The sequence below is a fragment of the Sitodiplosis mosellana genome, unplaced genomic scaffold (assembly GCF_009176505.1).
Source record: "Sitodiplosis mosellana isolate CC-2019 unplaced genomic scaffold, AAFC_SMos_1.0 Smas_scaffold_1, whole genome shotgun sequence".
NCBI lineage: Eukaryota > Metazoa > Arthropoda > Insecta > Diptera > Cecidomyiidae > Sitodiplosis > Sitodiplosis mosellana.
Window position 1 is genome coordinate 21,946,817 of NW_022595244.1, and position 26,723 is coordinate 21,973,539.

Sequence of the window (26,723 nt, forward strand, 5' to 3'; positions counted from 1 at the left end):
CACGTTCCGCGTACCGCGACCGTATCTCAACCCCTGGATGAAAAGCACTGTGTAATAAGTGTGAAAGTGCGTCCGTCGTGCATTTACATAAGCGCAAATGAACAAGTAAACAAGTAAACAAAGTCGTTGTCAAAGCATTTACAGAGCCATTTTTCACACGTTCAACATTGAAACAATCATGTTTAACGTTGGTTTATCAGAATTGAACGAGTTAATTACCGAGAAAATTTAATTAGGCGTCTATGTTTGTAGCATAGCGACGTCGAGCACACCAATTTTATGTGAAAGACTTTTTGAGCCGAAAATTATTCGACACGAGCAATATCAAACAGGAAGAAATATGTCTGTCAATGAAGAGTGACTACTTAAACAGTGGCTGATACAGGTTTTCATTTGCGCGACAAAATATAACAATCTCCGCTAGACCAGACAAAAACAATAAGTGATTTTATGACAAGTGCGTTCAATTTGTTTGTGAAACAATTTATTTTTTAAGTAAATGAAATTTGCACTGCGAACTCATACTATGGTGATTGTAACATTTATGATAAGAAGATATTATGAACGGGTAATAACCATCGATCTCGTTCAATTTATGTGTTGATTGGAATCAATAAATTGTTGATCAGTTGTAGATTGAAGCATTTCTTAACGAGCAAATGGTTCATATATGCACGGAGAAAAGAATGGATCAAACAGTGAGCAGTTTTACCATTTTTGATTTCTTCATTAATATTTTTCATTCCATTAAATTCTCTTCATTTTGGATTTTAGACTTCATCAATCAAAAATCACTAAAATAAAATGGGAAAAATCTATAAAAGTTATGAATATAATAAAATCCATACGTTTCGAAATCGAAATCGGTTCACAGCTTGAAATAGCAACTGTTGGAAGAAAAAAGTCTCTCACATTATTCCTACTGAAGCATCATCAAGCAATAAACTTTCAACAGACCATTTTCTGTCGTCCGCTTGAAGTGTTTACCGAAACAAACCTGTCAAATGTGATTTCCAACGGTTGAACAAGCGGGAAAGAGACATCACCATGCGCGAATTGTCAGTGTTCTAGCTGTCAAAATATAAGGAAAGTGCGAAAAATACTGAAAATGTCATAAACGGAATGACCATCAGGATAAAAAAATTACAATTCTTCGGTCGTAGTAAATTGATAGCGATACATTTTTTTTTTTAAATAAATCATCACAAACAATGGCTGGATACAGAGAGTATGCTGAATTAAAGTAAGTGAATATTTATATAGCACAAAATGTATCCCCAACAACAAAGCACATTGACTGCAGATGTTTTATGGTGTAACATTGAACTTAGTATGATGTAATTTTGTTTTGGTTCGGCTCGGCACATTTGTGTGGTGTAATTGTAATTGATCATTGACTTTTCGTTTATTCTATTGAAGCAAATACGTAAACGATGGATTGGATGATGATTTGGATGACATCGACCAAATCGATCATGTCGACTATATAAGTCGCTATGAACTGGAGCACTTTGGTGTGGGCCGTGTGGGAGAAAAACGACCAGAAACCCAACGAAGTTTCAATCACGATTTTACACAATTCAACGAACCAGACTCGTCAACGCCGCTTAATTACAAATATGTGAAATCGACACGTGATCTCACGCTGCCACTGCAAAAACATCCGAATGCAGCACCAACGTATGAAAGTCCAGAAGATGAAGAGCTAACGCTTCGTAAATACCTTGGTGTGTCGGTCGGACTTGTGAGTTTGATCACAGAAAATCTCTTAAGCCATCCGTTTGTTGTGCTACGTCGACAATGTCAAGTGCATCATAGTTCTTTACGGCGACATTTAGTACCGTTTACACTTGTACCTGTTATTGTACATTTGCATCAGCGACAGGGTGTTACAACGCTGTGGAAAGGCTTGGGCAGTTGTTTACTCGTGCGTGGCATGTCATTGGCGATAGAAGACCTGCTCACGAAAATCACTCCATGGCCGAAGTAAGTGAATTTCGTCCAAATTCATTCTTAGCATTAAAAAATTTTTGTTTGTCGCATTTACAGAGAAGTCACACATAGAACAACCTTGAAGAAGTTTGGTCAACATTTGATACTTAAGAGCATCAGTATCGCCGTTGTGGTACCATTTTATGCTGCGTCTCTCGTTGAAACGGTACAAAGTGATATTGCCAGCGAGAAGCCGGGAATTTTTGATGTTTTTCGAGAAGGATGTACACGCTTGCTGGCTTTTCACAATCCGCAACGTGGTCGAATGATACCAATTTGGGCATTGATTGGACCAAGTGTCGCAATGGGCATATCAAAGTATATTTTCGGGTAAAAAACACTTCCACATTGCCAAAGTTTGAAATTAAAATAGACACCATGGAGCTAAAAAGTTATATCATCTGTTTCAGACTTACCGTGAAGAGCATTTCAACGCGAATCATGCAGTATCGCCTACAGAATTCACAAGAGCAACGCGGTGCTCGGCCAAAAGATTTTGAAAGTGATCAACATAACATTGAAATCTATTCGACGCTATTATCCATCATGTCGACAGAGGTGTTGTTTTATCCCTTTGAAACGATTTTGCATCGATTGCAACTGCAGGGCACTCGAACGATTATCGACAATTTGGATTCAGGATATTCGGTTGTTCCAATTTTAACCAACTACGAAGGTGCGGCCGATTGTTACAAATCGACGATTGCCAGTGAGGGAGTTTCTGGACTGTACAAAGGCTTCGGAGCTATGGTCTTACAGTTTGCTGCCCATTATGCCGTAATCAAAATAACAAAATGGATTGTAACCCAAGTCATGGAAGTGGTGGCCAACAAACCGCCACCAAAAATTACAGAATTTTACAATCTCAATTCATCGATAATAAGTACACCGATTGACGGCGGCGACGGTGACCATGAAATTGAATCAAACACAATTTCCAAAAGCATAAGCTCATTAAGTGTTGAATAGTCTGTTTCGAAAATTGTTGTTTGTACATTATCTTATTTTTTTTTTTTTGTCTTCAACATTGTTGATATATCCCTTCGTTTCGTTTGTTAATTAGTTAATTTTACAAGCTAAATTAATTCAAACCAGAATGATGAAAATTTGAACACACGAAAAAAAAACCTAGATCAATAAAAACTGCGATAACTAAATTAAACATTAATTTTATGGGGCATTTTTTCATTTACATGATTTGTTTCTTCTGAAGAAATCCAATTTAGCGTGTGTCAGTCAGCAACGACACGAAATTGCATTCAGCGCCAATCGGGCTAACCTCAACACTTGCAATCCATACACATTTGAATGTATTGGTGTGCGCTTGTCACATCTCGACTGACATTGTGTGTCAAACAGCAGCGTTCATAAAACGATTTGAGCAAAGCCTGTAAACAAGTCGATTTATAGCGTCACACATTTGTAGAAGTTTTCATTTATTTTTAAAGAAAGTTTTCAACCAAAATCACAAACACCAAACATGTCGAAGGCACATCCACCAGAGTTGAAGAAGTAAGTATTTGCTGTGAATTAAAAATCAACATTTTTCATAGAAAATGCAATTTTTTATATTTTGAGGTTATGTTATCATTGACCGTACACCTTTTGTCTGACGCAGAGTCTTTCTAAAAATGTTTTTTTTTTCTTTCATGTTTTAGGTTCATGGACAAACGCATGATGTTAAAATTGAACGGAGGACGAAGCGTGTCTGGAATTTTGCGCGGTTTTGATCCTTTCATGAATGTAGTCATCGATGAAACTGTTGAAGAATGCCGAGACGGAACCAAAAACAACATCGGAATGGTGGTATGTACTCTCTAAATTGAAACTGTATCCTCTTTCATGACTTTTTTCTTTGTGACTTTATGAAAATGAGCAGCTAACACAATTTTTTTTACACAATTCTCAGGTTATTCGTGGAAATTCAATTGTGATGGTCGAGGGACTGGAGAGGGTGTGATGGCGGCGAATGTTATTCCAGATCTCATTCGTCGAACATGAAAGATTTTGATATTCAAAACTGATGGAAAATAAAGTACATTTTAACTTAATTTTGAGAGTTGGTTTCTTTTAAAATAATTTTAATTACATTCATAGGTAAAGAATTCATATTGTCTAAATAAAAAACACGAATTATTCCACACTAACATTCGTCCATAGTGTACTGAATACAAGCAGTTTCAGGCATTTGCGCGAAAGTTTCAGTATGAGAGATTGCTGGTATCTCATGGCTTACGGATTCAAATTTTGTAAGTCGGCTTTTGTTCGATTTTTCAATTTGAACACCATGGGTATTCTTCTTGTGATTGTTGAGCAGATAAATTTGAATGAACGATGCTTGACAAAGTTCGCATTGAAATCGTTCACCCGTGTGACGACGAATGTGCGCTTTCAAATCATTGCCTTGGGTGAAACTTCTTGAACAGTGTGGACATTGGTACGGCTGTAAAATATAGAAGGAAAAATTTGAAATTTAGTAGACAAAATACGAGGCTTTTATAAATTCTGCTATATCACCTTTTCTCCAGTATGGACTCGCATATGCACGGTTAGGTTATAAGCACGCTGAAACCCTTTCCCACATAAATCACAGGTCTAAAATGAGTGGAATCAAAGAGATTCTATAGCGAATTGTCAATTTTGATACGGTATTTTTAGATCATTGTCTTACATGCTTCTTTTCATTAGTGTGGTATCTTTCGTGGACTCTCAAATCGGTGGATCTGGGAAAGGCGCTCTCACAAAAACGGCATTTATAAGGCTGTAAAATGAAAAATTTACATAATAAATCTATTTCGTGGGCTTTTCGCATTTCTCGGAATTGAGATATAACGACTTGATGTCGTGTATTTGGCAACATATAGACTATGATACTCAAAATGTCTATAACCTTTGCTGAAGTCTTACCTTTTCACCGGTGTGCCGTCGCATATGAATAAGAAGATAATCATTGCGAATGAATCGCATTCCGCACTCAGAGCATAGGAAAGGTCGTTCTTCATTGCTATGCGTTTTTATGTGTTCAGTGAGCTCAGATTTCGATGTGAATTTGCCATCACAAGTTTTGCATTTGAATGAAACTTCGCTATGGGATTTTCGGCGGTGATGATTCAACTCCTTGGCCGTTTTCGCAACATAATCACAATCGGTGCATGCAAATGTTTTCACCGTATGTCGATTTAAAATATGACGGCGAAGATGTTCCTTTCTTCCAAACGACCTTTGACATTGTTGGCATGTGTGCAGTTTCACTTTTGCATGATAGTTTTGATGAATTTTCAAATGATCAGCTCGACGGAATTTCTTATCACAACTTGTGCACGCAAATGCACGCTCGTCTGTGTGTATGGTCATGTGGCGTCGGAGATGTGTTTTCCGTGAAAATATTCTATCACAATTGTCACACTGATAACTTTTTGTTTGGATTTCAGAGATTTCATTTTTAACTTTATTTATGTTTTCTGTCTTTTCTTCGGTTATTTCATCGGTTTTCTCCCCGAGCTGTAAATCAAAAAAACTTTCAATATTTAAAAATACCAAAGAAAACTGAAAGTACTAATTAATGGGTGAAATGCTTTACCTCAACCTTTGAAATGGGAAAATTTCCAAATGCGTCATTTTCAATCATTCCTTCTGTGCATGCAAATGACGAAGTTTTCTTCGTATGATGACTTGAAATATGCCGGCGAAAGTGTAAATTCCGTGGTTTTGCATGTTTGTTTTCGTGAATTTTCAAATGATCAGCTCGTCGGAATTTCTTATCACAACTAGTGCACGCAAAGGCACGCTCGTCTGTGTGTACGGTCATGTGACGAATGAGATGTGATTTCCGTGTAAAAGCTTTATCACAATCATCACACTGATAGCTGTTTGATTTGGTTTCAGAGATTACATCTTTGCTATCATCTGTTTTCTCTTCGAGCTGTAATTCATAAAATATCCATTCAATATTCAAAAATTCCAAAGACAACAAAAAAGTACCGATTTATATCCGAAATGCCTCACCTCAACTTTTGAAATGCTAATGTTTTCCAACGGCTCATTATCAATGATTTCTACTGCACAAGCAAATGTTGTCTCGACGAAAATCGGTTTTTGATTATCTAACGGTGGCTGAAGTTCGATATTTTGTTCATCAAGTCCATTGCTGACAGCGTTAAGTCTCATCAGTTGTTCGCATGCAATCTCACATCGACACTTAAACTCAAATGTTGCTTTCAGATCATTCAAGCACTGCTCACATATTCTATCTGGGTAAGGAAAATCATTTGAATTCTGAAACAGAAAAAAAATATCATCAAATTATCAAAACATCAAAATATTGAATTTTCAAACATATATTGAATGAATTACGTTGACAAATTGTATACAAACATATTTATTTTCGGTCAGTGCATCAAGTATGCTGGATATTTGTATTTGATTGGATTTTGTCACAATATTTGTGTCGTCACGCTGGTTCGGTATTATGTTTGAATATATTGATATTAAATTGGTATTCGGTTCGATTAAACAAATTCGACAAATGCAAAAAATGTCCATTTTCCAACATCAAAATATAAACAATGCCAATTCAATGTGTATGCAATTGACTCGATAGCCCAATAAAAATCGTATCTCCTTAGCCCAAAAATTACGATTTGAATCAATATGTACTCAGTGTGTCTGTGTGTGCGTGCGTTTTATTTGACAACAAACTGAATAAACAATACGATTGGCGCTATGCATACACCACAATATGAAGTTGGCTGCGCTTCGCGTTCGGTTCATCAGTGTTAGAATCGTTGAACTGTCAATGTGTTTATGAAGCAATGATGCGAAAACAGCATTTTAAACGAGTGAGTGAGTGAGTGTGTGTGAGTATTTGTTGCGCGAAAAAGACATTTTTTTCTCATCGCTATTCCGTCAAAGTTCAACTAAAATCGAGTGAAAAGAGAAAATTAAACCGAGCAAATAAATTGTGCTTCATCAATTCAGTCATGTATATCATTCAGTGTGCGATTGAATGACAAAATTTTCACTGGAAAAATCCGCCAATTATTGAGTCCAATTGAAAATATTTCGAAGGAGTGTTGATCAGCCATTGAAGCGACATAGTGTTTACAATTACATTAGTATGCCAAGTTCAAGTAAATGTTCGGCCACAAATGAACCGACCGCCATTGTATCTGAAATAAGTAAATCGAACCATATCACGATCAACGATAACGGCATAAAAGCAATCACCACCAAAATACCGACACACAAATTTTATGGCGAACAATCGGTGCCGTCGTCGTCGTCGTCGTCGTCATCATCATCGTTACTATTAACGAAACAGTCCAAAGCTGAACAAACAGATAGTAAAAAATTGACTAGTAAACAAAATGACAATTGCTGCAACTCATCGTCGTCGTCGTCGAATGGAACAATGACTGGTAGACTGAGGAACATCCGAACGGATGACGAGGTGCTCGTTCGATTCGATGTTGAACACTTTTATTTAGGCATAATTAAAGAGATCCAAGACGGTTTGTTGCTCATCCGGTTCGCAGATGGCACGGAAAAATTGGCAAAACCCAGTGAAATAACCAAATTGAACGTGAACACAGATGAGGAACGGTCATTGTGTGTAGTGTGTAAGGAATATGATGAAATCGTGCAAGTATGTTCACAGTGTCAACGTGGTTATCATAAAAAGTGCATTAAACTTTCAAAAAGTGATGAATGCTCGACCACCAATTGGTACTGCCACAAGTGTTCCGTCACGTTGGTCGACACGAATGAACGACCTGCCGTTCAAACGGCAACAACAGTTGCCAAGATACAAATTCAAGAGAGTTGCTATTGCGATGAAAAAGGCGAATGGTTCATGCAAATGTTGCAGTGTGCGAGATGTCTTCAATGGTTCCACGCCAAATGTATTAAATGTCTCAATTTCCCACTGTACTTCGGAGACCGGTATGGAAGAAAATTTATCCAATTTTCCCTATTATATAACACCTATGACAATCCGGTTCTATTTCATTTGTCGAACGTAATTTGTTTTCCATCAATTTCTAGATTCTATTTATTCGCATGCGCTAGATGCAATCATGGTGTGGAATTTCTACGACGATTACACATGAACATAGAAGAGGTAGTGCATTTGTTGCTGTTTAATTTAACGCTACAGTTTAGAAAACGATACTATAACTTGACCAACGTGATATACCCATATGCACGAGATAATTGGCTTGCATTGCAATTACCGCCCAAAGTGAGTTTCATCGAATATTGTCATGTGAAGCAGTTTTTTTTTTTTATTTTGATTTTACTCCAATTTCCAATATTCGTGATACAGCTGAAAAATATGATGCTGAGTGACGTCAAGGATGAAATAATGAAGGCGTTGAAAGCCCACACAGATCGCTTCAAACCAGGTAGCGAAATAAAGAAGAAAATTCTCAACTGGGCATTAGTATCGCGCACACCGCCCAAAGCACCAAACATTGTACTGCCACCCGGACCATTATTGACTGAGAAATACATTAACGATTTGTTCAAAGAAGAAGCTAGAATCAATTTCATGGCACAAAATATGTAAGTGAAAACAATTGTTTATCGATGAAACCTTATTGATTATACTCTAGCAAAAGAAAGTCCTTGAATATGTTTAGTAAATAGTTCTATATGTTTTGCATCTAAATATAATTTTGTGCACAATTTTCTTCCTTTACATTTCAGTCACAATCCGTCGGAAGTAACATTTAACGACGCAAAAATCAAGGATTTGATGGCTGGTAAGAACGTTGCATCGCATATAAACACATCTGAAGACAGTTCGGACGATATGGATTCGGGTGCATTTAGTTCAACATCCGACGAAGATATATTCGCCAATTTCAATATTAAAGATGCAATCAGCATACAGACCAAAAACTCTAACCAAGAAACCGAAACGACAACAGTATTTAGTGAAAAACCAGTGAAAGGACGCAAATCAAGCCAACCACAGCTCGGACAAAGTGAAAAATCCAATGACACTTCACTCGATTTCAATTATTCTTCGGATGACACATTCACACTGGACGCCATTATTCCGCCGCCAAAAAATTTCTCTGGCATCAACAATCCATTTTTGATTGATACCAATGCCTGCCACGATAGCCGTTCATTCGGTGCTGCCACTTTGAATAAGTGTAATACACTGGTAAAGTGTACGACAAATAGTGAAAATGTTGTTCCTTCGATCACCGCACCGGCCACCAAAGTCGGCGGCCAAGTTCAATTGGTGCGAACGGTCAAAAGACGTTTAAGTGCAAATGATATCATAATTGGGCCAAATATGGAGGTAAAACGCCGCAAGTTGAAAAAACGTTTAGAAAATGTTGAAGTAATTAGCACATCGTCCCTGGCGGATCTACCAAAATCGGCCACTTACCTCCCGATCAGCGCCGATTCAAAGCGAATTTCAATCACAGCATTGCGTTCAACACTCAAAGACTTTCCTTTGAAAACGAAACCCATTGATAATAAGAAACGTGGCACGAGCCTCGATTCAAATATGTTTGGCGAACAAAGCTCATCCGCATCCAGCCAACCGGACTCGCAATCAATTACAACGAGCACCTCTCTCATTAGTTCAATTTCCTCATCACCCATAAAAGACACATTAAAAGAAGAATCCATGGCTGATTTACAGTCATCGTTGAGCATATATTTTGGTGGCGTTGTTAATCGCTTGGGGAACGGAGAAAATTTTGCTGTCAAAGGTACGTTGGAGATAGATGTTTTTATTTTGTCTTTAGCTCATTTTCTTATGGAACGTTCGGATAAATCATAATTCCAACTGAATGTTTGATTTGCTCGAACAATTTGTATGGAAATATTTAACTTTCAGTGGGATATGGACATGAATTGTACCATTTAAGATTTCTTTACACGCAAATTTGTTGAAACGTTCATTTGTCAATTACAGGAAAGCGTATTTTATCGGATGGGCGACTTCAGTATTTAATAGAGTGGGACGGTGTTTCATAAGAAAATTAAAGAAAATGCGCATATTCCTAACCTCATGACATATTTCCATGGAATTGCGCGATGTCACACATAATATGGATTTTAAAAACAAAATAGTACAAGAATGCTGTACATTTCTTACCTTCATTATTCTTTTAAGAACAAATCATCTTGTTACATCTGGATTCGGTCTAATACTATGGAAATATATGCTGAAAAAATCATCGGAAATTACGAAAAATTTCTGTGGAAAAAATGTTAAATGTGAATTATTCAACGTTCATCGATCATATTTGTTGGTTCATTTCATTGAGAAGAATTTTTCTTTGTAAAATGTCGGAATATATCACGGTTCCAATATTATTTATTAAATTATTATCTTTTAATAGTTAGAACCTGCTTATTGAATTTAGTTCAAAAGATTTAATGACGAGAAAACAGAAAAAAAAAACACAGGGCTGAATATACAAAACGAAACGAAAAATAAACGAAATTAGAGAAGGCTAATTAAATACTAATTATTTTTGTATTAAAATTTAAAATCAATATCTACAGGTAACTAGAGTGTGTATATTTTTTTTGACCAAAATGGAATCGAATTTTAGCGCACACCTTTTAACAATTATATTCCAATCGACTATCGAATGAAAAAAAAATCACATGGAATTCATAAATGTCTAATAAAAAAAAAGATGTAAAATTATATAGTATACAAAGAAGTTTCATTTAAAAGTCTCCCGTTGAATGCGAATAGAAAATATGTTTTTTTGTCGTTTAGTCAAGCTCCGGCAATAACTACCGTAAGGTAATGTACTTCGTTTTATTTTGTTCGAATAAGTGAGGCATATCAGATAACAGCAGGAAAAAGTACTACGAATTTCGTAGATATCAATTTAGAAAAGATGACATTTGAAATGGCATTTTCCCCTCAAAAGCTGTTTTTTTGCTCACCTTGGTGAAATTTCGATGACACATGATTAGTGCATTTCTACATGGAAATGAACGTGAATTTGAGCTCATTCAAGCTCATTCATCATATTCGCGCCTGCAACACCGTGTATAATTCAAATGATATTCACGACTCGAAGTAAACAACGGTGCAGAACAAAGCCAGTTGAGAAACGTGATGAACAAAAAAAAACGTAAATATCGGGCACCTTGTTGAAACTACTTCGTCGTTTTTGTTATATGCATGTGTGTTACCGTTTATTTGCTGCGCTCAATCAAAATTTCGGAATGAATTAAGCTTTTTTCTCTGTTAAAACAAAAAACGAAAAAAAGTGAATTGAAGAAGAGAAGCAGAGAATGAATTAAATTATTCATTGAAACCAGAAGACGCAGTGAACGAAACACATACACAGACACAATGAATGACACAATAATTGAGAGAGAGACTGGTGTAGATTGAAATAGAGAAAAAATACAAAAAAAAAATTTATAATGAAAAGAAAAACTTTCGCCGTTTTATCGGTGTGGCTCACATGGAGCGCGTTAAGTCATACGTCGAAGACACGACGACAAGTTGGTGCTTGTCTGTTTGTTGCAAGCACGATGCTTTCGCGACGGTAACGCATTTGAGCAGCCAGTGCACGATCGATGTGAAATATAGTCTCGATCAGTCTCGATATAACCGTCGTTTCGTTTCGCTCATACTTTTTGTTTCTTCACGTGTGTACGCAAGCGCGCCAATCAAGATACACAAAACACCAGGCACACCGCCGAAGAGTCAGTGCGATTTCATTAGTTATAGCGAACGGTCGAGTTTTTCCATTCTTTCCCATTTTCGTCTTCTTTGCGATCATCACTCGATCAACCACACAAGTAATGTGTGGTCTCAATACAATTTTCTGAATTGAGCAAAAGAAATACCAGGAATTTTGATAGACAAAAACAGTGTTTTTAATCAATCGATTCAGAGAATTAGTTCACTGGGTAAGGATTAAAGTGTTATAAAGTGAATTTCTTTTCAAAAACCGTATTTTTTATTCAACTTCAATTTGGGATATAAATCGACACCCAATTCAAATTGAAGACTTACAGTTGAGATTTTTGGTTCAGAAGCACTTGCAAGTGAGTTGTGATGCAGAAAATTATTGGAAAGACTTGAAAGAATGAAGATGTTTTGTTCGAAAAAAGAGGAAAAATGGCGCCGAAAGACAATTGAATTTCCATTTCCGATAAAACCAGGGAGTTATTTTTCGAAATAAATAAGCAATTAATTAAAGTGTAAAATGTTTTCGTGTGCGTCCGTCTACAACAACTTACAAATACCATGGAAAGTGGTGTTTTTCAAAATTCATTCGTTCAAATTGGCCCAAAATGAAGAAAACAACGGAAAATGTTGCAATTGTCGCTTAGTTTTTACCATCGCAGCACAGCGCAACCATCTCACTGATTTTTTGTGTGATTCGAAAAAAAAAAATGTTCGAATTCTCAACCCGCCAGTTGGTTTTGATACGATCGACCATCATTCCGTCTGGAAACGGTGTACTTCAAATGATTATAACAATTTTCTTTTTATTCATTATTACAAGTACTAATCAAGGCGGAGGAAAAAACCAAATAAGAAGCAAAGCAACAATGAAAGAAAAAAGAGAAAAAAAGAGTTAAGTCGACAGAAATCGACACCGTGCAAAACTGCATGAGAGAAGTACGCATTTCAGTGAAAGTAAATATTTCTCTCGCAGAGTTGGGATTTCAGGTTTTTGGAGTATATTTTTCTCTTGACTCACTACTGTACACTTGGAAGTTGTACAATTTTCTCGTTGTTATTTCTTAGATTTATGTTTCATTGGTAAATTGCATTTGGCGCTTAAGTTTTTTGTACCGTTATACAAAATATATCGGTCGAACACCGAACAGAGTGTGAGATGAAAAGAAAAGTAATGAAAAATAATTCGGAGTCAACAAGAGGAAAAACACAGTGTACTTAACGGTATAAATACACGCGACGCGTAATTATAATATTTGAATAGTTTGCATTCAAACCATGTATAGATGAATCGAGCAAACAAACACCGTGGATGATGAAATGAAAGAAAATACAACACCCGTGAAATTGTTGCACGGAAAATCAAGTAAAAATTTTTGTTTTGTTTCGTTAGTGATAAATAACTTTAATTCCGTACGACTCTATATATAAATTGCAGTATGAAATTGCTACGTGAAGCTTTCAGCATCGTGATCTTCCAATCGGAATGTGTATCAAATATGAAGATATTTTTAATTGATCTTTTTTTTTTAAATTCGTTCTAATTCGCCGTTGATTGCTAAATTGGCGCTGCTTTGCACAAAACCAGCACATTTCGTGCTTGAAGATTCATTTCACGGTGTAATTGCACTTTTTACTGCAATACGAATGACATCAACATCAATACGATTAGTTGCCGATGCGTGTGGCCGACAGCAGTAGGTCGATTGGAATTTTTACGGTGCAAACACAATTTTTCTGCATAAATATGAAAATGCGCACAAAATCCGGGTCTAACGCGCAATAAACGTCAAAATTCATATTTAAACGTTTTGAAAAGACCTTCAATTTATTTTATCTGCGATATTGAAAGCAGTCATTACTTTAATATATTGGAGCAAAATTGTACATACGCAGCACCGCCTTTAAACGATTCAACTTCACTTGATTAAGCGAACATGGCTTGTACACACGTTATGACCTTATGGTTATTTCGATAATTTGTAAAAACCACGAGCTCAAACTGAAAACAAAAAATGTTTACATAAATTATTTCATATGAAGAGCATCGATTAAGTGGAATTTCCCAAATGTAACGAACTTGTGTATGTATGAATACACTTTCATATAACATCTGATACCATTGAAAATAGCGCCTGAGGTATCTCTTTTTTTGTTAACGTTGACGCGAATCCCGTCACCTAATTTTGTATTCAATCTTTTACGCATTCCAAAGTTTTGCTCACAATGAGCAATTTAAAACCGCGATTTAGATAAGAAGACATACGTGACAGTATCGTCACATCTGGTGGTGCTGGTTTGACATAACAAAAGAGTTTATTGCTTGTTATACTATAAAATCGTAAAGTTTTGTTTGAAATTAGCTATTACACAATTACTGTCACATTTTCGACACCAAGAATCATGTTTCCAAGAACTTGAAGTTCTTAGAATGGCCAGCATTTATGGCACAGGTGCAAAACATAAGCTATGCCGATTTCACCATTTTTTCTGTTTCAACACATTCGAAATGAAAATGCTAATGACCAAGTGCATGACTTAGATCTTTCGATATTTTCTATTTACATTACGTACCAGTTGCCATTAATTTATCTGAAAGTAAAACTCATGGACCAATTTTTCCAATGAAAACAGGTGATCAAGCGTTCAATTCTCGCACTTTTCACAATTTCAATTTGAATGAATCGAGAAACACAAAACCTGTAAAATAGATGATCATGCAAACATACTTGATTGATCAATTTTAGCAAAAAAAAAAAGGAGATTAAGAGAAAGAACTTCTTTGAGAGATAGAAATGGCAAAATTATTGGTCAAATGATAATAGGAATGATAAAATAATGAACATGAAACGAAATCAAATCAAAGCTCTATTAAACTTTCTCACTGCTTGTTGTGAATTAATGAAAAGCGAAAGAAACAAAAAGCGATGATGAAAAATATCAACAGGTAACATCAACAAACGGCGCGCGCATATAACTTTCTCCAAGCGCACGTTCGTCACATACGACGCGCGTATGACTCTGAAAATCTCGGCTCGGCTCGGCTCGGCTGTTGTGGACACTCATGTGAGCAATTGAGCAGAATTAAAGCTCCAAAGTAATCCATATATGCGCAATTTTTTGTTTTGTGTCTAATAAATGATTCACGCACTTCTTTTAAACTGGCAATTCGCTTTGCATTATTTTCATTCAACAATGTTCATCTCAAATCTAAATCCAAATCAAATCAGTCACATCGCACAATGGGTCCCGTGCACGATGCGCATTTTATGCGAGCACAAAACAATGCTGCATTAAATTTCCTAAAATGAGCAAAAACAGAGAAAAAAGCAGCAACATTACATTTGAAGTGCTACCAAATAATAGCGCGCAACAGTTGCTGCTGCTGTTAGCAGCAAGCACTAGCAAAAACAGCAACAACAACAACAATGAGTAGTAAATGCAATCCGTCAAAACATGAGCATATTTTTTCCCCGATGAATGGGAGAAATGTGTGACTTCAAATAACATCCGCATTATTTCTCCTAATGATCTAATTACCTATTTTAACTGCTCTCTTTTGTTATGAACGAATTTCGAAAAAACGAAAGAATATTTCTATTTTGAAACATCGAACCGTATAGAGGCGGCATGGAGTGCACAAACATCCGATAGAGATGCCGGCCGCTGCCGCTGCGTGTAATGGGCATTCGTGTAAATCAGCATATATGTATGTATTTATATACAGAGCTAAACATTTGAATGGTCTAGTGATTTCTTCTGTAAAACTCCACATTCACATTTATGATTTATAAATGATTTGAAAATTATAGTCGTACATATAATGGCGCTTTCTGCTATGCGCGATACGCAATGACCTGAAAACTCCATAAAAAAACCCATATAAATACGCATTTAAACATGATCCAAACACACCAAAATTATACACCCCGTTTTTATAGACTCGGAAAAACTAATAAAAAAAAAGAAGAAACACAAACCATTCGTTCTGATATGAAGCGTATACATATTTTAATTTTGAGTGGACACTCCACGGCTGAATTCAATCACATCATAAATGTCTTGTTCTATGCGGTGGCTGTGCTGCCGCATTTATTGGTTGAAAGTGAAAGTGGCCATAATCGATTGGTTGTATCGCGACCGATGTTCTGTTGCGTTGCGTGCAAGAAATCATGAATGATCGATCCGCGGAACCATATTCAGAATCGACTCAATCGGAATGTGTGGTATTGCCTTTTCGAATATTGATATTTTGATTTGAATCGTTAATTTTTACGAGGTTTTTTTTCCTTCTCTTTTTTGTGGAAACGAGTTACACCAATGACAAATTGGCTTCAATTTGATGCTCATTCATCATCTTAATTTCACATGTAATAAAGTTGTGCGCGGCATAATTCGTTTGGTTTTATTGAAAATATGCTCATTTTAATCGCTGCCACAAAAATGAGAAAGAGAAATTTTCAGTAATTTCTCTGGTTGCGTCGAGAAGGAGAAAAAAAAAGTGCACACTTATCACTTTTTCGCATAATATGCGTGCTCTTGTGCGTTGTCAATTTCGCTTTTCCTCTTATTTGATGACCATAGATGATGATCATTGCCAATGCACATTGAAAAAAAAAAATCACATGAGAAATTATCAATGATACTCAATCAAGTTTGATAACGATTTTACGTGCCATAGCAATCATTGCGATGCAATCGCAATCGCAATCGATATGCCACAGACGTGTCGAAACGCAACGAATCAATGAATGAATGGTTGTAGCCAATCGAAATGTATTGTGAAAATCATTGACGAAAAGTCATGGGTAAAGTCTATTAAAAACGAAATCAATTCCCATTTCGGTATCTTCTATTAGTTTTTAATACGTTATGTGTTGTTTTTCTTTCGTCTCTTTTCATTTTCTTCGGTTCTCTGCCAAGTCCATGGGAAGTGTGAAGACATTTGAAAAAAGAAAATAAACAATAATTCACGATTTGAACCAAAAGCGAAAATCCGAAGCGCGTGCGCTCATAGTCAGTGGCAAGAAATAGGCGTGCGAGCGGGCGAGTGTGAGTGAGAGAGAAAAATGTATGCGCTTTCTCTTAGCTCCAACTGAAAAACCTATATTATGCGCTATGTCCGAACGGAAAAACGTAAAAAATGCAAAAAGAATTATATGAAAGTTCAATAAAACAAAATGTAGAAAAAGAAGAAGCAAAAAAAAAAAACCAATTGACACACTGTTGTTGGCTTGATACTAATAAAACTGGAATTTATACACTTGCTTTGCTTGACCAAGCATAAGCATGCAGACTCATTCAATCATGCCCAGCATACCGATCAGCATCACCTTCGGTTTCGATTCTTTGATTCCGAGCCGATTTCTTTCGCAAATCATGTGCACAGCACAGTTTTATTTCTTTCGCTATTTCTCTCACTCTATCACTCTCTGTATTTAGAAATTACAATTTTCCATTTTGGAATTGAAACACTTTTCCTCCGGCAACGGCAGCACACATTTATTGCGCATATGACATTCATATAATAAATAATCTGTATCACACAAAGAAAAGTGAAAACAAGTGCAATTCACTTGGCTCATTTCACATTTTTCCCATTCCTCACCTCAGCCGACTGAGTAATCACGACGGATGCAGTTTATTCACAAATGCGATGCAAATAATATTGGTTTTATTATGAGTTGAACGAACATATATGAGTCCAACCTTAATTCGTTCTTTTTGGGTGTTTCAATTGTCTTGGGTTGGATGACGAGATAGATGTAAATGTGAATCGAATACTTTCGTTTCGTGACATAAAAAACCAGTTCTCTGGAAATCATTAAGAGCATTTCGATGCAACGGACCCAACGCCGTTGCCGTTATCGTCGTCGTCGAATGCCGTTCTTATTTCAACACAAACCTGTCCAAGTGAATTTAGTATGCAATTTTTGGTAATTTCCTAAAACAAAGCGATAAATCAATTTCTTAAGTTTCATTTCGATCGTGTAGAAAAAAGGAAATCGAAAAGTACTTGATGCCAAACGAAAATAAAAAAAAATCTTCGAAATATTCTGCCGGTCATATGGCATTTACCAAATACGATGCGAGACAGAGCGACGCGCGCGCTTTCAGAATTTTTTTTTATTGTGGCTGGTAATAAAAAAATAAATGTAAACAACATGGAATGTATAAGGAGTGCGTAAATAAAATCAATAACATAAAATAATATATGCAAAAATGTTCACGCATGTGGGTAGCATCGTCAAAATATCTTCTCCAAAGATTCATATGATTAAGATGAATCTTCTTCATTAACTCCACTCCCAATTATAATGAATCGACGGATTAATCCGTTGTACACAACTTGTTTTTCGTTCCCGTGATAACAATCTAATGTTGACAACTGAATCAATCGAAATTTACGCATTTTTCCTCGACATTCGTTTTTGTGTTTTATGATTTCACTTCCACAAATGGGCAGATTTTATTTTGAAATAAAATAATTTTAGCGATTTTATTAATGAAAATAAATATTGAAACGAACCGATTTGTTTGTACAAAACTAATTACTTTCTCAAATGGCCAATCCCCCAACGATGTTATAACAATTTATACCACTTGCCAAATCAATATATATTGTGTGAAAAATGTTTCTTTTTTTGTGTGTGTAATGTTATGTATACAATTACGGTACATTTCTCTCTCTTTCTCTCTCTCTCTCTGTTTTGGAAACGGTGTGATCATAAAACAATAAAGTTCCTTCATAAAAAATTACGTTCTTGTGGAATTTTATGCGACGCTTTTTCTCACAAATGGACACATTTATCCAAACGCTAATTAGCCACACCGTATAGCCTACACGGGAAACACAAATTCCCATCGAATGCGACAACGTTGCATTTCTTGTTGTAGATTAAAAAGCAGAGAGAAAAAGACAGACGTCTCTTTTAGCATTCACACACAATCGCAACGAAACGTGCTTACAATTTATTAGCGGCAAGTGTGTGTGCATATTTATTATTATTTGAAGTGGTCATTGAGCAAACACGAACATGATTTCTATTGTCGCGCATTGCATAGGAACACTTTAGCTACTAAATCTCTGACAAAAGAAAAATGAAGACTTAAATGCTTCATGCACGTATTTTGGAATGGTGTGAATCAAGCGATATGCTATATGGATATTTACTGTGTGTTATCTAATTTCTTTCTCTTTTTTTTTTGGCACATTTGAAAGGAATAAGAGAAAAATCATCAAAAATGTTCATGATTTGTTATGCGGTCGCTATTTTTTATCAATTCGCTGCTATTTTATTTTATGATCGGCATAAATTCACAGTTACGATGACTCTTTTCATCCGAAAAATGCCGAGCGAATCAAACAAAGAAATGGTGAATTGCAACAGCAACAGCAACATCAGCTACAAAGAGAAGCAAAAGAAAAAGACGAAAGAGAAGAGAAAAAAATCGAAAAAATCAATGGAAAAAATTCCAACAGCCAACGATTTATGCAAAATGATCTATAGACAAGCCGATCGCATTTATTGTTTCACAAATTTATGCAGTTTCTGTTGCTGCTGTTCGTTCATTCATTCATTCATTCATTCAATGCGCACCGGCAACCGATTAAAATACCCAAATATTAGATAAAAAAAGGCAGCCAAACGAAAGCAATAAGCGTTGCCCAAAAACGTGAAAGAGAGAGAGAGAGATACCAACAACGAATGAAACAATTATCGACAACGATCAAGGAAACACGACGTAACTGGCTTTTCTTCATTTCATGCGAAAGAGAAAGTGATGTCAGTTGAAAGAAATAATTTCGGCATTGGCAACAATAGCAACGAAAGACGCAACTACATCAAATCCAATGTAAGAAGAGAAAAAAATATTATGTCTTGTCCAACACGACGAGATGGAGAGCAAGAGAGAATGTTTCAGACGACCGAGAAACAAGCGATAACAAACAACAGCACAACAAGTGTATGCATAGGCATAGATGCTTATACCATTTACACATATTCAACACGTGAATGAATCGCGTCTGTAGTGCTATTGCTTAGCGTTCGACTGTCATTAGCGCGCAACCGTGATGAACAATTGAAACGCGATGGTAGCATTTAGTAGCGCTTACAAATAAAGCACACAAGGTCATTACACAACTAGAACTCATTCTATTCCATCTTCTAATGGTTTTTTTTTTCCTTTTGTCTTCGGTTATTTTTTCTTTTCTTCTCTTCTCTTCCACTTCTGGACACATTTTATTCGTTGCGATGTCAATGATCATTCTCACAGAAACTTTCACTCTTATTACGAATTTTCAGCGCACAAAAATAACAACAACAAGGTTAATCATACGAATTGAATTTAACTGACGGTGTCGAAGCCGTGTTGATATTTTTTCAATTCATTTTTAATTGACTGCATCATCGCTCATATTTCTCACTTTTCGAAATCGAACTTTTTTTCCTTCAAAACACAACACGAAAACAAAACCAAAAATTTCACCGAAAATGAGACGAGTTAGGTGTTGTGAAAATGTTCACATTGTTTATTGATTCAAAATGTAAACAAAGAAAACATGTGTTTCATGTAGGCTTTTCTTCTTTTTTCTTTTATTCACAGATAATTATCGAATACACCTAATTGCAATCAGCTCGACGATATTGAAAACTGCAAAAACACAGTCATCATGAGGCTGCCACTGATGTTTATACATGGTTTGCCTCTATTTCTGCTAATCACTGGAATTGCTGCTGATCTGGTGACGCTGAAGCCAGCATCGATTCGTACAGAGCTTCGCATTGGAAAATCGCTGCGACCACAAGATGAGCAGCAAATTAGTGTGACTGGCACAAATGGTTCGCCTGTGAATATCATTGTAAAGAAACGTGATCCCAAGCAAGCATCCACACTAATACCCGATAGTGCAATTGTTTCGAATACACGAACACGCGAACCAACCCAAACACATGAACGGATTACATTTCCATCAACAACCCAAGCAACGGCCGTCAATTTCTTCAAAACCTATTCGATTGCAGTGAATACAGAACCGAATCGAAAAGATGGAAAGTTCGATTTGAAAACGAAAAAAGATGAAAAATTGATTGAAACATTTGTCAAGCATATTTCGAAAATCAATCGAATCAATTCGTCGCGCGTCTATCGGCCACAAAATCTCGTGACAATCGATCAAATGCGTGGCGTCGAGGTGCCCGATCCGGTTGTGATCAATTCGGATGCGCTGAATTTTAGCTTTGAAAAGAATGCGGATCGCATGAGCAAAAATATAAAGCATAGCCGAGCCAAGCAATTGATGCACATTGGCACCGACGGAATACCCGTCATCGAAGGCATTCGCATGCCAGACGATGAAGAAGATAAGGTGAAAACGTGGCGAAACGGTCGTGTCATTAATGGCATTTTAATGCCGTACGAAAAAGGCTACGTGCCGAAAAAAGCAATCGAATTGGATGGCGATTTTGGACAATTGTTGTACGTTAAGAGTTTCAATGGTGAAAATAACCAGGAAAATGATGCGGATAGTGTTGGTTCGGGTCGATCATTTGGACCATTTACAAAAACGGATAACTTCAAACCGGATAGCTTTCCGGCAAAAGCCACGGGACCATTCACCGTTGATGATAATCTCAAAGTGGTTGAGAGCAGCGTTCGGTTTGACAATCGAAAACCAATCGGACCCTTTTCGATAAAAGACAATTCTCGTGTTGCCAATTCCAAACTAATCGATTACATTAAAACGATCAACGACAGAGAATACCGTCGTCGTGATTTTTTTCTGAATGAACCACAGGAACGATCGAACATTCGATTTGATGATGAAGTTCGTGAAGCGGCCCAGCCAAAAATGCAGCGTAGAATGTTGGAGAATATCGGTGAGCCAGTCTATGCTCCATCAAAATACTATTCAAAAAGTCCGAGAACACCGACCGAAGGTGAACGATCACCGATTATGGAATATGCGCATCCTGAATATGGTGTGAAAGCCGTTACCGAATCGTCTGCATCGTCAAAGAAACCCGGTAAAATTCAATACTACACAACAGACACGCAATCCGCACCGTCAGCGAATGCTCAATACAAAAATGTACAACCATACCGGCCACAACCGCAAAAGAGCGCTTATTACTCAACAATAATCGGACCACAAAAGCAAATTTATCCATATAACGGTCATGTTGCGCACAATCAAAACGATGATCAACAGCCATTTTACATGAAAATCGCCAAGCGCATGCATGACGGTGTTCAAAGTGGTTTCGATATATTCATTCGTCCAATTATGGAAGCGGGCAAAACGTTGACGCAAAATTTCGGATTCCGTTCGAACAATCAATGGTCAATGGGGAAAAGTTTCGGCAGCCACACCGATGAAAGTCGCCCGGAAAGTGAAGCATTGAGCAGCGATTTTGGTTCAGCCATCGACGATATTGATGCGAATAGTTCACCGGAAAATAAGATTCGAATCAAACGTGGCCGTTTTGTGCCGTCAATTCGACAACGACGCGCCCTAGATACAGATAGCTTCGACTCTAATGATGGCGAAAATAAGTTAATGGACGACGGCAGCAGTTTATCGTTTCGAATGAAAGAGTTCATTAGGAGCACCGATTGGACGAACACTGGTTGCGCCAAACGAATGTTCTGCGAGGTAATGATTCAACAGTCGCCCGACGATATCGCCATAATGGAGAAAAAAATGCTCAGCATTTTGCCACCGTAAGTAATCTTGTTCATCGTTGTTGTTGTTGTTTTTTTTCACTCTAAATTTATTTTCATTGATCGAACCTCGAAAAACATGGTCAACAATTTAACTCAATCTCGTTCTTTCTCGATCCAACAAACAAATACATACAGGCAAGAAGAATCACAAGAAACCAGCAGCAATAACAGTATACGCGTGTTCAGACATCTTTCAGATGTTACCAAGGCAATTCAACAGAGAAACTGTGCAAGGTTCATTTGTCAGGCTCAACAGTAAACAAACAACAGAACACACACACACTTAAGAAAAACAAAACGCATTTCAATTTCAGACGATGAAGAAAACAAATTTTCTTCTCTTTTCATTGTATTTAAATAATAAGGCGAACGCAATATTTTCTCTATCTCTCCTACGAAATGATACACGAACTGTTCATATTATTAATATCATATTTATTCGTTTAGATCTGTAATTTGAAACGTAATTTTTAAAGAAAGAAAAAAAAAAGAACAATATGTGGTACATTTTATCGATAAATCAAGCGAATATCTGCCAAAAAAAAACACAGTAGCATTTTAAGAATGTTTTTTTTTTCATTCATTTGTAAGCTGTATTTAAATCGGGTAAAATAAATTTAATTTAATACAAGTTTAAAGTTGGGTTTTCACTTCATTTTTGTTTCTCTCGAATGTTTGAATTAATTTGATCGTGACGATGAGATAAAAACGATCAAAATGTTAATGAAGCCAATTTGATTGGTTTGAAACTTTTTAAGCTCGTTTCAAAAGCTTTGTGAGACTTGTGTTGCGATGTTATGGCCATCTACTTGGAATTTCCTCTTTTATGGAAATGGTTTTAAAGAAGAAAAAAAGAATTGAAGCAAATCTTTACAACAGTAACTCATTCAACCAACGGATTTCAATAGCCAGCTTCTAAATGGCATTTGAAATAGCGGGCGAAAAGGAAATGATAACAAAACTCAAAATTGTTCATAAAATTCTTAATTGACTATCTTTGGTTTTAGGAGTAGCGTGTCGCATATATCAACACACAGTTGTTATAGTATAATTTCGGATTTACCGTATTAACGAATGAGTTCAGTGGTTCTTCGAAAATCATATGCAAAACACTCGGAAGCCCACAAAAACTGTTTGTTATCACTTGAGCATTTAGGTATTTTGTAAAAGTTCTAACTGTTTGAATTCAAAAGCGAACGATTTTTTTAGTGTACAATTGGGTTCAATTTTTTCTTTTTATGTCTTATTGATTCATATTCCATTCTTTTCTTATCAATTGATGTTTTTTGTTCATTTTATTGGTAGTTCTTATTGAATGCCAATTTGCCATTCCATGTTTGACATCTCAATCGAATTGCAATCACTCCGTTTTCAGAACAAATTCCAATTCAATTAAATTGTCAAGAGAATTGTCTCGTTTTTGTTCACTGTGCGGGTGTACATGTATATTGAGTTCAATTCGTGATCATGCGCGCGCGATTCCAATTTCACTTACTTTCGTACACCAGCAGCAGCAAACAAAAAACCACTCATTGAAGAGGCATTAAATTTGCTAATTCGATTCGAAAAGAGATATGGAAATGATTGTTCTGGTACTTGCCAAGAATGAAACGAAGGTAGGTATTGGCGTGTAAAAGCGGAATAACAACAATTGTTCGTTGCTGGTGCTAATGCTACTGCCATATAACATGTTATTTCTCTCTTCGTGCACGCTATTCTTTGCCGTCGTCGTCGTCTTCTTCTTCGGCTCGCTGTTTTTTTTTTTCAGCGCTTTGCTTTCTTTCTTCGTGTTCTTGTTCAAGAAGTTGAGGCTTTGAGCTATTCGTAACCTAAAACATCATCATTTGATGTTTCTTTCCACTAGTCAGTACACATTGAACCATCAAAGCGAACGCATCAGAACGACGAAAGAGTTTTCATAAATTCCAAAGTGTCGAAGGTAGTTTGAATGATGAGTTAGAAAATTTGGTTCAAACTTACAGTTTTTTTTTTAGTAAAAACGGAGTTGAAAAATACGAACGAATTTTCGATAGTCCTATCGATAAAATGAAATGTGTTTGGTTTTTGTGAACAAAAATTTAGAACGATTTTGATTGAAAACCACAGATAATACACATTCCACATATAGTGTCAACGCCCACGAAGAGAAATCCATTCGTTTTTATATCAGTGCAATAAAATTGATTGATTTTTTTGTTGTGTGAAGAGTTCTTGTTCTAATTTACAAAAAAAAAACAAGAGACGATTGGAAAGAAATCAAAGCGCAGCAAGGAAAGGAACGCCTTTACCACGAACATCGGCGTGAACATCGAAAACTAACGGTATGTATAATATTATGCATGCATAAACGATACGTGTTCTGGTTTTTTTTTCCTGGTTTATTCTTTAAATGGTTATGCGATTAACGCATTTCTCTGGTCATTCCGTGATCATAATAATTCTATATTTCCTCTTTCTCTATGACCAAGACGATTCTCGATGACGAAACTTGAGAAATATTTTCGTGCATTGCAAAAAAAAAACATCAATACACCTCAATTTGTTATGCTATTTTCGGTTCTAAATATGTGTGTGCGCATCGGACAAATCGATGATTTTAGTCGTTGGTTTTGTTTTGATGCGGTAACAAATAAATTAAAGCGTACATTTACCTCGCTTTGGCCGAAACATATATGATCCACGTTTTGCACACACTCGCAGCTCAAGCCATGATACCGTTACAAATTACCATGAATATGTGATATTTATGATCGGTTCAGAACGAAGCAAAATAAAAATCGAATGGTGCAGAATTCGATACAAATTCTTACTATCCGGCAGCCATGTTAACGGAGTGAATAAGTACAGGTTGGGATACAATGCGCCTAATTAAATTCAATTTGTAATTAACACATTTGGTTAAAAGTTTTTCTTTTGCTTACAAGACGATTCATTATTCATCGAGAACGGTACTCTTTTGTATGCGGTTCGGCATACACAAATGCACAAATTAAAAGTCAAATTGAACGAGTGTGTGAGAGAGAAAGATATTCTGACATCTTCTGAGATTCCAACTGCAGCAGTTTCGTTGAAAATACACGAAACTTTAATAAAAAAAAACGTGAATGCCAACATTAGCTCTACCGTACACAAGTGCCGGTTTTCTTTTATTACCGACATGATTAAATGCTCGCAGCATCTTTCTTACTTTTCATGCTTCTATTCTACTTTCCTTTGTTTTTGAGCAATTAAACGTTCGCATTGATGAACAATTTCGTGAAATAGTTTTGGTTTTAAATGCTTTTTTCTCTTTTTTCCTCGTCATAATTCCAATTGTAAACGAATTACTCGCGCGCGATTCACTTTAGTGAAACCATCAAAAACTCGTCTAGAAATCAGAACAATTTCAGAACATGTGAAAATCTAATCAAGTTATCAAAGGAGAGGAGAAAAAAAAAGAGAAAAGCTATTAGCAATTTCATAGCAAACATGTGTTTTAAGATTGCTGAGCATCTCAGCATTTCGTAAGGCACGGATATATCCGAGCATATCGACGACGCATACAGTGGCGTGCAATGCTACGCGCAGCCGCAACGACTCGACCGGAATGTGTATGTTGTTGCTGCGTGCAGCCACATCAACTGAACATACTTCGGTCGAGTCGTTGCGGCTGCACGTAGTAACACACGCCACTGTATTATACAGTATGCGTCGTCGATATGCTCGGATATATCCGTGCCTTACGAAATGCTGAGATGCTCAGCAATCTTAAAACACATGTTTGTTTCATAGCAATAAAATCAAGTACGAAGCATTTGAGAATGAAACAAAGTTGACGATTGAGCTAGAAGATGCGAAAAGCACGATCAAGATTTGATCAAGATCTGACTGTAAATGTCAGAAGATGATGGAGAAAAAAAACGGCAACCAAAAATTATTCTATTTTATTTGAGTTCACACGTTTTTCTGGAAATGATCAGATGATAGACCATTTGATTCAACCTTTTTCGATGGTCTATCATCTGATTTTTCTTCTTGTTTGTTCCGGAATATCTCACATTTTCATAAAGCATTCAATACTGTAATGATAGAGATCATTTATTCGCGCGCCGTGTAACGCCTAAACACACACACACACAATAATGTAAGCAGGCCCTATTTTTACACCAATGTGTGAGTGTGCCACATTGCGCCAACAATGCATCCAAATAAACACAACAACAACAGCAACAAAAACATTGACAACGGCAGCAGCAGAAAAAAGCTACACGATATAACTGATTCACATGTTATACCGCGGAATAGAATAAAGAAAAACAACAGTAACACA

The 26,723-nt window shown here is 36.4% G+C and overlaps 5 protein-coding genes across 8 annotated transcripts; 4 read left to right on the top strand and 1 right to left on the bottom strand.

Annotated features, from left to right (window-relative positions):
- Positions 1-1,050: 1,050 nt before the first annotated feature.
- On the top strand, positions 1,051-3,160 carry LOC129579496 (mitochondrial outer membrane protein SLC25A46-like). Its single transcript, XM_055469637.1, has 4 exons — positions 1,051-1,243; positions 1,420-1,986; positions 2,050-2,322; positions 2,403-3,160. The coding sequence occupies exons 1-4, from the start codon at positions 1,212-1,214 to the stop codon at positions 2,959-2,961; spliced, it is 1,431 nt and encodes a 476-aa protein (XP_055325612.1). The 5' UTR covers positions 1,051-1,211; the 3' UTR covers positions 2,962-3,160.
- Positions 3,161-3,343: 183 nt separating this feature from the next.
- LOC129579498 (probable small nuclear ribonucleoprotein G) lies at positions 3,344-4,043 on the top strand. Its single transcript, XM_055469652.1, has 3 exons — positions 3,344-3,504; positions 3,651-3,798; positions 3,902-4,043. Exons 1-3 carry the CDS (start codon positions 3,473-3,475, stop codon positions 3,950-3,952), a joined length of 231 nt encoding a protein of 76 aa, XP_055325627.1. The 5' UTR covers positions 3,344-3,472; the 3' UTR covers positions 3,953-4,043.
- On the bottom strand, positions 4,040-6,691 carry LOC129579488 (zinc finger protein 502-like). 3 transcript variants are annotated; one of them, XM_055469603.1, is made up of 7 exons: positions 6,346-6,691; positions 5,998-6,267; positions 5,573-5,914; positions 4,900-5,493; positions 4,664-4,753; positions 4,510-4,587; positions 4,040-4,435 (listed from the first exon to the last, which is right to left on the bottom strand). In XM_055469603.1, the coding sequence occupies exons 1-7, from the start codon at positions 6,532-6,534 to the stop codon at positions 4,136-4,138; spliced, it is 1,863 nt and encodes a 620-aa protein (XP_055325578.1). In that variant the 5' UTR covers positions 6,535-6,691; the 3' UTR covers positions 4,040-4,135. The 3 variants fall into 3 exon arrangements, with proteins under 3 accessions (XP_055325578.1, XP_055325589.1, XP_055325599.1); XM_055469614.1 differs by having other exon boundaries at positions 6,367-6,655; XM_055469624.1 differs by having other exon boundaries at positions 4,297-4,435; positions 4,510-4,613; positions 6,346-6,534.
- Positions 6,385-10,682, top strand: LOC129579453 (PHD finger protein 19). The gene is made up of 5 exons (XM_055469548.1): positions 6,385-7,932; positions 8,035-8,230; positions 8,315-8,553; positions 8,698-9,725; positions 9,932-10,682. Exons 1-5 carry the CDS (start codon positions 7,109-7,111, stop codon positions 9,991-9,993), a joined length of 2,349 nt encoding a protein of 782 aa, XP_055325523.1. The 5' UTR covers positions 6,385-7,108; the 3' UTR covers positions 9,994-10,682.
- Positions 10,683-11,486: 804 nt separating this feature from the next.
- Positions 11,487-23,052, top strand: LOC129579471 (uncharacterized). 2 transcript variants are annotated; one of them, XM_055469582.1, is made up of 3 exons: positions 11,487-11,904; positions 20,294-22,411; positions 22,550-23,052. In XM_055469582.1, exons 2-3 carry the CDS (start codon positions 20,361-20,363, stop codon positions 22,671-22,673), a joined length of 2,175 nt encoding a protein of 724 aa, XP_055325557.1. In that variant the 5' UTR covers positions 11,487-11,904; positions 20,294-20,360; the 3' UTR covers positions 22,674-23,052. The 2 variants fall into 2 exon arrangements, with proteins under 2 accessions (XP_055325557.1, XP_055325565.1); XM_055469590.1 differs by lacking the exon at positions 11,487-11,904 and adding an exon at positions 17,445-17,605.
- The last annotated feature ends 3,671 nt before the right edge of the window (positions 23,053-26,723 follow it).

Excerpts from the sequence above, each read along its gene's own strand:
- LOC129579498 (XM_055469652.1), top strand. The coding sequence starts at position 3,473 with ATGTCGAAGGCACATCCACCAGAGTTGAAGAA. Across the intron at positions 3,505-3,650 it reads CATCCACCAGAGTTGAAGAA|GTTCATGGACAAACGCATGA; the intron begins GTAAGTATTTGC and ends TTCATGTTTTAG. Across the intron at positions 3,799-3,901 it reads AAAACAACATCGGAATGGTG|GTTATTCGTGGAAATTCAAT; the intron begins GTATGTACTCTC and ends CACAATTCTCAG.
- LOC129579471 (XM_055469582.1), top strand. The coding sequence starts at position 20,361 with ATGAGGCTGCCACTGATGTTTATACATGGTTTGCCTCTATTTCTGCTA. Across the intron at positions 22,412-22,549 it reads ATGCTCAGCATTTTGCCACC|GCAAGAAGAATCACAAGAAA; the intron begins GTAAGTAATCTT and ends AAATACATACAG.
- LOC129579488 (XM_055469603.1), bottom strand. The coding sequence starts at position 6,534 with ATGGACATTTTTTGCATTTGTCGAATTTGTTTAATCGAACCGAATACC. Across the intron at positions 6,268-6,345 it reads TTTGTATACAATTTGTCAAC|AATTCAAATGATTTTCCTTA; the intron begins GTAATTCATTCA and ends TTTCTGTTTCAG. Across the intron at positions 4,588-4,663 it reads ACACTAATGAAAAGAAGCAT|ACCTGTGATTTATGTGGGAA; the intron begins GTAAGACAATGA and ends CACTCATTTTAG.
- LOC129579496 (XM_055469637.1), top strand. The coding sequence starts at position 1,212 with ATGGCTGGATACAGAGAGTATGCTGAATTAAA. Across the intron at positions 1,987-2,049 it reads AAAATCACTCCATGGCCGAA|AGAAGTCACACATAGAACAA; the intron begins GTAAGTGAATTT and ends TCGCATTTACAG. Across the intron at positions 2,323-2,402 it reads ATATCAAAGTATATTTTCGG|ACTTACCGTGAAGAGCATTT; the intron begins GTAAAAAACACT and ends CATCTGTTTCAG.
- LOC129579453 (XM_055469548.1), top strand. The coding sequence starts at position 7,109 with ATGCCAAGTTCAAGTAAATGTTCGGCCACAAATGAACCGACCGCCATT. Across the intron at positions 8,231-8,314 it reads CATTGCAATTACCGCCCAAA|CTGAAAAATATGATGCTGAG; the intron begins GTGAGTTTCATC and ends TTCGTGATACAG. Across the intron at positions 9,726-9,931 it reads AGAAAATTTTGCTGTCAAAG|GAAAGCGTATTTTATCGGAT; the intron begins GTACGTTGGAGA and ends TGTCAATTACAG.